The 11,286-nt window shown below is 47.5% G+C and overlaps 1 protein-coding gene across 1 annotated transcript in view; it reads right to left on the bottom strand.

The window, feature by feature from the left end:
* Positions 1–679, bottom strand: part of CATSPER1 (cation channel sperm associated 1) — a 10,723-nt gene extending 10,044 nt beyond the window's left edge. Inside the window, exon 1 of the mRNA XM_015588680.1 lies at positions 7–679. Within this exon, the coding sequence (XP_015444166.1) occupies positions 7–679 (673 nt within the window). The remainder of the gene's footprint in view (positions 1–6) is intronic.
* Between the last annotated feature and the right edge of the window lie 10,607 nt (positions 680–11,286).

Genomic DNA, 11,286 nt, shown 5'->3' with positions numbered 1-11,286 from the left:
GGCGACGCGACTCGCTGCGGCGACGGGACTCGCTGCGACGACGGGACTCGCTGCGGCGACGCGACTCGCTGCGGCGACGGGACTCGCTGCGGCGACGCGACTCGCTGCGGCGACGCGACTCGCTGCGGCGACGCGACTCGCTGGGGCGACGGGACTCGCTGCGGCGACGGGACTCACTGCGGCGACGGGACTCGCTGCGGCGATGCGACTCGCTGGGGCGACGGGACTCACTGCGGCGACGGGACTCACTGCGGCGACGCGACTCACTGCGGCTGCGCGACTCACTGTGCTGGCGGGGCCTGCTGCTAGGTCTCCTGCTACCATCAAAGACCTCGTCGCTGGAATGGTGGGAGAGACTAAGGCCACGGGGAGGAGCCAGGGTGGCGGACCTGGAGCGGTGGGAGTAGGGGGAGGAGGCATTGTCGGGGAAGTCTTGGACCGCACCGAGGTGGTGAGATCCACCTTGATGATGGGACATGTCATAGGGATGGGGCACACTGTGGTGACGGGACACATCACGGGGAGTGGACACGCTGTGGTGTCGGGATTTGCTATGACGGTGAACTTCGCTACGGCCTGGCTTGTGGTCCCGGGTCGATGAGCTGGGCTGAGGGAATGCATCCAAATCACTGGTGTCTGCCTCATTTTGAGCCCTTTCAGCCATCAAAGGTTGATCCATGCTGGCAACCCTGGAAAGAGAATAGCTCAAGACTTGGGCCCAACAGGCCCCTTCCTAGGCTGCCCTTCTCACCTAAGTGGTGGCGCTGGGGCTTCTAGGAAAGCCTGATTCTTCTCCTAGAATTCTCCTCTCTGTGATGTCACCAGCAGTCCCCCTCCCCAGGGCTAATTCCCAAATGGGCTACAGCTCAGAATCAAGGATCATTGTGTCTAACCTCTGCATTGTAAAATTAGGAAATTGAAGTCAAGAAAAGGGAAGGGAATAGTTCCAGGTGACCCAGAAGGCCAGTGGCAAAGCTGGACAAAGAAGTTCAGGATGACACCGAAGGCCCCAGCAGGTTGCTTAACCCTGTTGTTGGAAAGAACTTTAAGAGGCCAAGGGGCGGGATCTCCAGTACTACCTACATGCCAGTGGGCTCTGGAGTTCAAACTGCCAGACCCCACCATAAGTAGGAGCGTGAACTTGGGCTAGTCGCTTAATCTTCTTGTGCCTCAGTTTCTTCCTCTGTAGAATGGCAATAATAACATTCACCTCATAAGATCAAAAAGTTAAGACGTGTAAAGCTTATACTAACAGCACAATGCATGTTAGTTTGTCTTATTATTCTCTCCTTGATCATTGACAGTGATGGAAACCTCCTCCTGCATTATTACTGAAATAAAACTATTGGTCATTATTTATCGAGGACCCACTTTATGCAGTTTTAATCGAATCGTCACAATGACCCTGCATGATGGAATTATCCCCTAGCTCAGAGAGTATAAACGAGTTGCTCGATGAATAAGAACTTAAAACCAACACTGGCTTCAGTCTGTCACATTAACCACCTGTCTTCCTGCTGGAATCCACAGCAAAGCTTTTCCTGTTCACCAAATTCATTTGTGCCAGTACAAGCACTTCTGGAAGCTAATAGGTCACTCCTTTGACTGCAGCCCCTTCTTAAGTGCTTGGTTACAGCCATGTCCACAGTGTCACTGAGTATCAGGTTCTCAGTGATGAAAGAGACACCACTCCTGCCCTCAGGATGCTGTGTCTGCTGCCAGCAGCAGGAAAGGAAAGATTTTGTGATAGGCCTGCTGGTTGTTCCGCGAATCCATTTTTCTCTTCTTCCTGTGCATGTGTCCTCCCATCTGGAGATGACATTTCCCAGTGTACTTAGCATCTAGGTGTGACCAAAGGGTGAGAGTAGAAGCAATGTGAGAACTTCTGGGTCTTAGATTTAAAGCACTAGGCATGTGAACCTCTGTTTTTCTCCATCCTATGGGCTAGAGCACAGATATGACAAGCAGGCAGGATCAACACTCTAGGGCAGAGTTTCAGCTAGGGTTCTGTGGAACCACAGAATTGGCCTTGAGATGTTTCTAGGCCAGGGATTCTGCTCTGTGATTAAAAATAAAAGCAGCGTTATTTTCGATCTTCATGTGCTGTGTGAGACCAGTGCTTTTTAGGGATGGACAGTAGTAATTGAGCAGTCTCAGAAACCATTAGAGATTGTTCAGCCCCGTTTGGCCACACACAGTAGTACTGTATCATTGGTGAGTCCTTGCTCAGTTTTCAACCCGAGATCAGGAAGTTTGTTGATCATTTGCTTGGAGAGGAGGTAAAACTGATGACGTCAGCCTCGCCCTCCTGGCTTACCTGCCCCCCCCCACCTTATGCACTGATGACTCTGGTGTGATGGAAAACCATAGAACATTTTCCTTCTAAAGAAATAACTTTTACATGCTGTGACTCAGCTGCCTCTCTGCCACTTTGCTGTTGACGTAAACACTATAAAACATGAATTATGCAGGTTAGAAGCGAATTTCAGCGTGATTTTGTATTTTTTGCTAGTTTCTTGTTTAGTTATTTATTATGCGTTCCTATTGTATATCTTATTAGCATTTGTGTTTTACAAATGTGTCGAATGGTCCAGTGTGGTGATTTTTTAAATATGAAGTGTGAAATGAAAGAGGAGAAGCTTAGGACTGGCAGGGTCCTAAGAATTACAATTTACAAATATAGCGATGACTTCAACATTGAAAAGAACTATGAATCATGACCATTTGCCGAGTAAACTCACTAATTTTTATCTGTTAGTATCTCAAAATAAACAGATAAGGCTTTTATTTTAAAGACCATATTCAGTAAAAAGATCCAAAAAGCAAGTTATTGGGTAGCAGAGCCTATTGTCCAGAAAAAAGAACCTAATAATGCCGGTGTGTAAAATTATCGTGAGTAAAATGCTAGTGTAAGATGCTGTCCGAAAAAGTGAAAAAGTTCTCTCAGAGGGAACCATAACTTTACATATTGATGACATATCACATAATGCTGAAGAGCCTTTGGTTTTTGCTTTTGGGGTAATAAACTGGGAAACAACAGATTCTTTATCCAGGCTGGAGTCGTCGACAGATTTCACCAGTAAATGCCATGCACTCGTAAGATTTGTAAATGATGCCGATAATCAAAAGAAATTTTCCTGCTGCAAACAGCTTTTACAAAAAAACAGACAGCCAAGCTATATTTAAATGTTTTGTTCAAATCTGGAATCAAAAGGTCTGTCTTGGAAGACCTATCTTGGCATGTGAACTGATAATATTCTAAAGAGCTGGCTCCCTAAGAGTTTTTTCATCGTTCTTGTAAAAAAATAAATAAATAAATAAAACACCAAGCCAAAAACAACAAATAAAAACTTGTTGTTGCCACACACACTGAGTTCTTCACAGAAAGGTGCTGGTGTCAAAAATTCTTGGAGATGAAAAAAAAAAAAAAGATGTCACAAAATAGTTAACTTTATTAAAGAAGCACTAGTTTATTTGAAGATGTTTTAAAAACTGTGTGACATGATCCAGCAATTCCATTTCTACATATGTACCAAAAAGATTGAGAGCAGGGACTCAAACAGATAGCTGTGCACCCATGTCCATAGCAGCATTATTCACAATAGACAACAGATGGATGGGTAAACAATGTGGTATATACACACAATGGCATATTATTCAGCCTTAAAAAGGAAGGAGATTCTGACAACATACTACAACATAGATGAACCCTGAAGACATTACGCTAAGCGAAATAAGCCAGACACAAAAGAACAAATGAATATACCCAGAACAGGCAAATGAACGGAGATAGAACGTTGCATAGTGGTTACCAAGGGCTGTGGAGAGAGGATAATGGGAAGTTAGCTTTTTATATAAAATAAAACACTGTATGGAGACCTGGACAAAGCACCGAAATCTCCCATCCCATACAGAAATCCACGACTTTACCTTTTGTACACGGGTCCACTAAAAAAGCACCAATTTGGTTGGGGAAAGAGGCTGACTGAATCTACAGGATGGAACATCTTTTCAAATTAGGGAGGACTCCTTCACTGATTGCCTTCTGGGGGGCATTTGCATGGGACATAACTCTTCTCATTCTGTGAGCCCTTTAACAAGCCATCCACAGACCTCTCTCCTAGACCATCACGACATCGAGTTCCCAGTTGTAGTCTTTTCCATTCTCTGCAAAGGGCCAGCCCATCAGCTATTGCTCCTGAGTCCATATAAATCAGCATCTTATGCCTTTTTTCCTTCCACACAGAGTGGATAACACATGTATTGCCTAAAGTTCTGCCCACTGGGAGGGTTTTCCTTTCCTTCACCACTGTCTTTCAGAGCTGTCCACTCTTGCTGGTGCTGGCTTACTGTGCGAAGCCTTCCCTAAACCAGGCCTGTCGTTTTTCCTCCTCCCCTTGACGCTGTTGAGTGGAAACTATGGGAGGGGAGGTGAAGTAGCAGAAACAAACACTATGGGACTTTGGACCATCCGCTCGGGCAGTTCCTTTGTGCCCTCTGGATCTGCTTGGGCCCAGCGTCACATATACCATTTCAAATTCTAGTGGGATGCAACTGCAAATCCAATTTCATGATTCTGTGGCTCCACTAACACGCAGTTCACGAAGAACATTTGGTCTGATAATCACTTGGTGTTCCATAAATCAGGCATTCGGTCTCTGCCAAGGTCCAGTAGCAAGCCAGAGGCTGCTTTTTAGAATGTAGAATAGTCATTGGCAGAGGATAGCGGGGCCAAAACTCTAAGGGTTGTAGCTGTGATGCTCCGTTGGGGCTTGCCAGAGGCACCACATGGCATCTTTGGCTGACACCTAGGTCCAGCACGTGAGCCTACCAGGAGTAATGTCCAAGCGATAGGGCAGCTTTATCAGAGCCTGGCCTTTTGATGAGCTTTTTTTAGATTCAGACTTAACATTGCCAGATTTACAAGTTATCCAGTAAACGAGTCAAAGTGACTTGCCCAAATGTGATATATGTCTGCTCCAAAATCCAAAAGGCACTCTATGCATTGCTCCTCTTTCTTCATGGTGTATGGTGTAGGGGGCAGCAACTTGTTGTGAGAATTGGGAGATATCTGACATTCCCCGGACCGCTGGTCCCCTGATGTGGCAGGCCCTTGAACTTGCACAGGGTTCATCTCTGACTCTCTGGCACACGTATGTCTAAGGCGCCTAAGATTCTTGCTGTTTCCTGCTCACAGAGTCTGGTTAGCAGAATGGCATCAGCTGAATGTGTCAGCATAGTGTTCTCTGCGTAGTCAAACCTATCACGGTCCCTCTGGACCTTGCGGTTTGCAGGAGAATGGCATAACCCAGGGGCAAGACAGTCAAGGCAGGAATACTGTTATCCCTGCTGTGTAAATACAAACCGTGTAATTTACCATACTTGTGGGGATGTAAGAGAAAGTATTTGCTAGTTCAATAGCCACATACCCGTTACTGGGGTTTATATGGATTTCCTCCAATAAAGATATCAAATCTAGGTTGCAGCTGTGATTGGCCTCACCACATTATTAAGTTTCCTTTTTCTCCTGCAAAAAGGTGAGTTATAAGGGGATATGGTCGGAATCACCACCCTTGCGTCTCTCAGATCCTTGATGGTGACACCGATCTTGGCAGTCTCTCCCGGGTTGTGGTATCTCTTTTGATTTACAAGTTGGTGGGAGTGGGAGGACAATTCCAGGAGTTTCCACTTGGCCCCTTTTATCCTAAGAGTCCACACTAGTGTCAGGGAACCAGTGGGAGATTCTGCCAGCTACTGAGTACTAATCTCACGATAAATTCTGCGATGGGGGAAATAACGACAGCACAAATCCGAAGGTCTCAGGAATGTGGCCTTTTATCTCCGAAGGCCTTTGGTGTGGGTGCTATTCAGTTAGGAGGCTGTTAATATTCATATTAATACCTGAAGCTGCCATGAATGTGTACAGCGTCATTTTGGCGAAGCTGGAACTATGTTTCCCAGAATTCTCTTCCCCACGTAGTTCCGACTTAGTCGGGGCTCCAGTTGACATTTTGTGTAAGATTTGGAACGTGAAATGAAAGCGAAACAGGAGTTGTATCCTTTTCCCACTAGGAAGGTGGGGCAGGGACACCGGAAGCAGTAGCAGCTCACTCACAGTGACCCTTACCTGCTGGCTCGCCTCGTTGGCGTGGGACAGCAGCTGGGTCCGCAGCTCCTTCAGCTTATGCCAGATCCTTCTCAACCTCCATCACTCCTGTTCCAGGTGTATGTTCAGCTCTTGTAAACAATGTGCCAGGTGGTGGCCAGAGTTCGCTGGTCTAGATGATCAACAGAAAAATAAGTCAATCTCAGATTTATAGCCTTTGTTGATTTGTAGTGTAACTACTCCCACTGTGGCTGATTGCACGCGCCAATGTGACGTCACTGAACACTGTTCGGAAGAGATGTGTAGTAAGTAACACGCCACCTCTAGGATTTCCACCAGACGTGTACAATAGACAAAGGGGACCTTAAGAGTATAAATCATAGTGAAGTCTAGTAAACTAATTAAGAAGTAATGAGTTGTATTTATTACCTGTGTTATTAATGTAATTGATTCAATGGTAAGTTCATATAATTTACTAATATAATTTTAATTTCATTTTTAATATGATTTAATTGTGCTCAACTGGCTAGCGAGATTCAGCTTTCTAGAGCTAGCAAGAGCCATACCTGACATCCCATCGCATTCAGGGAATGGGGTGTAATCCAGTGTGGATGGAACATGGTGGGGGTGGGGGAGCAATGAGAGACATAGAATGGTTTTCGGGGAGAGTTCAGTCTAGACTGGGCCTTGCGGGCCTGGTAAGGGGGGTGGTGTTACAAACAAGGGTGTTAGGATCAGATGGCTTTAAGAAGGATCGCTTTGCATACAGAGAGGAGATTGTATTTGCTATGGGGAGCCTGGGGCAAGTAGGTCAGTTAGGAGACTGTTGCTGTAACCAATAGTGAAACTCTGATGGCTCAGACTAGGCAGATGTTGTAGGGGAAAGAGAGGTGGGTAGATGCCAACTATTCAAGAGTCAGAATGTACAGGACATGGTGACAGGTAGGTGGCGCCAGGGACAGAAGGGGACATTGCAAAGACACCAAGATTTGGGGCTCGAGCATCTGCTTGAATGTTCTCTGAAACTAAGAGCACTAGAAGAGCTGGTTTGAGCAGAAGACAAGATGTTTGGTTTTGAACATAAAGTGTTTGATGAGCTGGGGAACACTCAGCAAGGGAGCTCTGGGCTGGACTTGCAGTTGGGATAGAGGACCCAGGATCTTGCCTCTTGTAGCTCCAGCTCATGGGAGTGTCCTTACTCCTGTCTCTGGCCAGGTCCTAGGCCACTTCTGGAAGCCACATCCCCAATCTGGGACTCAGTCGCTCCATTCGTAATGGCAAATTAGGCTCTGACTCCCAGCCTTACCTGCCTGGGTATTGTGAAAAAATCCCATGATATTGGGGATGTGGTTCCGTAGTGTAGTGGTTAGCATGTCTGCTTTACATGCAGAAGATCTTGGGTTCGCGTCCCAGTGGAGCCACGGTCCATGGTCTGCAGCCATGCCACCCTGAACAAGCCCAATGTCTGATCTCGGAAGCTAAGCAAGGTCGGGCCTGGTTAGTATTTGGATGGGAGACTACCTGGGATGTAGGGATAAATAATAATAATAAATTAAAAAAAAAAAAGAAAAGAAAATCCTATGATATTGGGATGGGGGTGGAGAGTGGGGGTGGAGAAGGCTCTTTCCCCATTCTGTCCTGTCCTTTGCCCATCGGAGGGTGCCAGGGAACTCTTGGGGAGATGAGGGATGGCTGGGTGGGGTCCTCGGATTCCTGGAATGCTGCTGGGTCACAGGAGCTAACCTCAGGTCTATGAGACTGAGGAAGGGGCTGCCACGCTCACGCTTACCTCCCCAGCAGCCTCCCCTTCTCCCCTCCATCCCCTCTTCTGGATGGCCAGCACCCTCTGGTCCCCTTTACATTCCTTAGCACCTCCCGGGAAGCTGTCCAATTGTGTTGGTGGATCGATAACTTCCTCTCTCTATGCCCTGCCTTCCTTACCTCTGCCCCTTCCTCCCTCTCAAGCCCGCTCTCAGGTGGCTTATCTAAGGAGGCTCTGTAATAATGAGCCCACAGGGATTGCTGGGTGTGTGTGGGGGGTGGGACAATGTATTCCAGTGGTAGGAGCTGGGTCTTGGGAGCCAGTTCACGCTGCTTTCTGTCCTAGCTCAGCCTCTCCCAGCTGAATAAGCCTGAGCGCTTCACCATTTTGTAACTCAGGCCCCTTTCTATGAAAGAGGCACAAGAATAACACCTATCTCATCAGGTTATCGTAAGAATCAAGTAAGTTAAAATACATAAAGCACAAGAAAAGCGCCTTGCATATAGCAAGTGCTCGATAAACGTGACCAGTATCGTTGCTCTTACTGACGCGCCTTCTCCCAGCAGCTCTTGCAGTTCATTAAGGCCTTTCTCCTGCCTACATCAGTGACTTCCCTTTATCTGTAACAGAGGCCCCTACCTCGTGTATTGCTGCGTCGGGAATGGGCTACAGATGGGCTGAGATGGTGACCCCCTCCACTCTGCGGACAGCCCGGCTTCCCTTCCTGGTCATCTCTGGCCATTCCATTTACTCAAATCCCATGCAGAACAGTCTGAACTTCTAAGCGTGACATTCAAGGCCTTTCATAACCTAGCGCTGGCATGCTGCTCGCCACCTGCACAGCCCAGCCCTCCCTGCCTCACAAACGCCCCGGCTTCCGGCTTTCTCACACCGGGTGCCTCCGCACAGGCTGGTCCCTCTGTCTGGAGCACCCTCCCCCGCCCCTGCTCTCAGCTGGGACCTCCCTCCTCCAGCAAGCCTCTCCAGATGGCTCAGGCAGACACTCCTGTCCTCTCCTCTTTGCTCCCCACACGCTTTGCACATCCTTCGATAATCAGATCTACGAAGGCTGCTGCTCGCCCATACAGCGCCTTTGGACAAAGTAGAAAAAGGCACCCTTCCCTCCAAATGCTTTATTTCATCTGCTGGAAAACTCTTAGAATTGGTGTGCCAACCCATGACATCTACAACGTGCAGGACGTCAGTCCTGGAGGAGCCCATGCAACCCCAGAGCTGCCACTTTGGGAACATTTCCATGTACCAGGCACGGTGCTAGGTACCTTATGTCAAATATTGTTTGCAAAGCCCAGGAGGAAAACTATTCATTTAGAAGGTAAGGAAAGCAAAGGCAAAGACCAAGGTCATGTAACCAGTAGGTAGCAGAGCCCGGGGGTGAACTCCAAAGCACTATGGAGGTAATCGTCTCCATCAGGTCGTTGTTACTCAGGTGCTACTTACACAGTTGTAGTGTGAGCTCCTCGAGGCAGAGACCACTTTTCGCCCACTGCCAAAGCTCTGGAAACATGTAAAGTGGGCACAGAGTGGGCAGCACCGCATGTGTGTTGATAGGAGCCTCCTTGCAGGGCTTTGGGATGCCAGGGGCTGCTGTCTGTTCCCCTGGGTTGTGGCTGAAGATGTTTAGACCAAGGTGTCCCAGAGGCCCCCTATTCAGCTATTAATGGCTAATATTTTTTCTGGTGTCTACTTAGGGTCTGCCCTTGCTCCTTCATCAAACAGAGACACCATCTCCCAGGGTTTGATGTTCCCAGTTAGTGCCCGAATCCAGATTTTTTGAGTCCAGAGGTGTGCCCTTTGCCGAAACAGGGCAAGGTTTATGGGTTCTCCACCCGCCGAGGGTTAGGGAAGGCAGAAGAGGCCTGTCAAGGCTAATCTTAAAGGCAGGTCTAAGTTTTGCAGGAGGACCCAGAGCGAGGCGAAGGATGCTTCTGGCAAAGATATAATCAGAGGTTAGGTAAGGCTAGAGAGAGGGAGAGGGGGACAGTGGCTAACAGACATGTTCCTGGCCTAGGGGCCACAACATGCTTGTCTTTGGGTGGATGACTTAGAGTCCAGTACAGTTCTTTACTGGTATTTAATGCCAGAAACTTAATTATGCCTTGGCATGTTTCTAATTATTGCCTTTTTTTTTTTTTGCCTTTCCAGAGTTCTACTAGTAAAAAGTGGGGTGTTATAAAAACAGCCCTTTTCATGCCCAGGGTGTGTCATACAAGCTGTCAATCAGCCATTGCAATCTCCATTGCCCAAACAGGTCGATTGTCTCTCTGAAAAACAAAATAAAGAGGAGCTGATAGCAATGTCTTGGTTTCTTCACTTGGCATTCTTTTGGGAGAAGATCCTGAGGGTCAGCCTAGCCTGGGGCACGTGAACTTACTCATAGGGCACTGCGATGGCACTTAGGAGCACAGACTCTGAAGCTGCACTGTCCGGGATCAAATCTTAGTAGTCACTTTCTAGCTGTGTGACCCTGAGTGTCACTTAACTGCTTCAAGTTTCAGTTCCCTCACCCATAAAATGGTACCTAGCTCATAAGTTACTATATATAAAGCCCTTCCACGGTGGCTGGCACACAGACCATGTTAGCTATTACTTTTATTACTCATCCAGATACGTCAGTGTAGCTCTACATTGTAAAGTAGAAAAGAAAGTAACAGAAAAAGTCCCGATTCTCTGCTAGACTTAAGGGGGGTTTTATTTGGAAGTGCTATGCGTCTCGCTGTGTGAAAGGACACTAGGGACAAGGAATGGTACTTACTCATTTGAGTCAGGGTTGTCTCCTCCTTGTGGGGAAGGCAGGCCCGTGAAGTCATAACTTCAAAAGCAGGAGGTAAAATTCTGAGTTTAGCACCTCCTCACTTGGAATGATCTTCCTTCCTCGCTCTGCACAAGGAGCTGCTGCTGTGCTCTAACCCCCTGCGGTCCTTGCTTTGTTTACAGATCCGCTCCAGTTTCAATGTCTCCCCAGGAGCTCCAGGAAAAGGGCCTGTCTTGTTCACCCGTGTCCTCAAGTTACAGAGATGATGCTCAATAAACGTTACTGAATTGAATGAAAAGGAATGACTGAGATTTTCTCAAGGGAGTATGAGGGGCTGAGGTGATCCAGGTCCAGTCAATTAAGGGGTAGATGGGAGTTGTGAGCCTCTCTGGGAAGGGCAGTGGAGGAGCTTGATTGAGGCTGGGTCCCTAGCCTCAGGGTAACAACCACAGCTATTCTTGGGCATCTGTCTCATCCGCAAACACGGGGAATCTGGTTTTCAATGACTGACGTACACATTTTAAATATATTTTATTAAAAAAAAGAAAGAAATCAAACAAACAAAATGCCCAAACCAAGAACTCTTGGTTCTGGGAGTCTGGGAGCAGCTTAGGTGTGTGGCGAGAGTAGAACCTGGAAGGCAGA

Source organism: Pteropus alecto, unplaced genomic scaffold (assembly GCF_000325575.1).
Source record: "Pteropus alecto unplaced genomic scaffold, ASM32557v1 scaffold43, whole genome shotgun sequence".
Lineage (NCBI taxonomy): Eukaryota > Metazoa > Chordata > Mammalia > Chiroptera > Pteropodidae > Pteropus > Pteropus alecto.
Note: the sequence above shows the minus strand (reverse complement) of the source record. Positions and strands in the feature narration are given on the sequence as shown.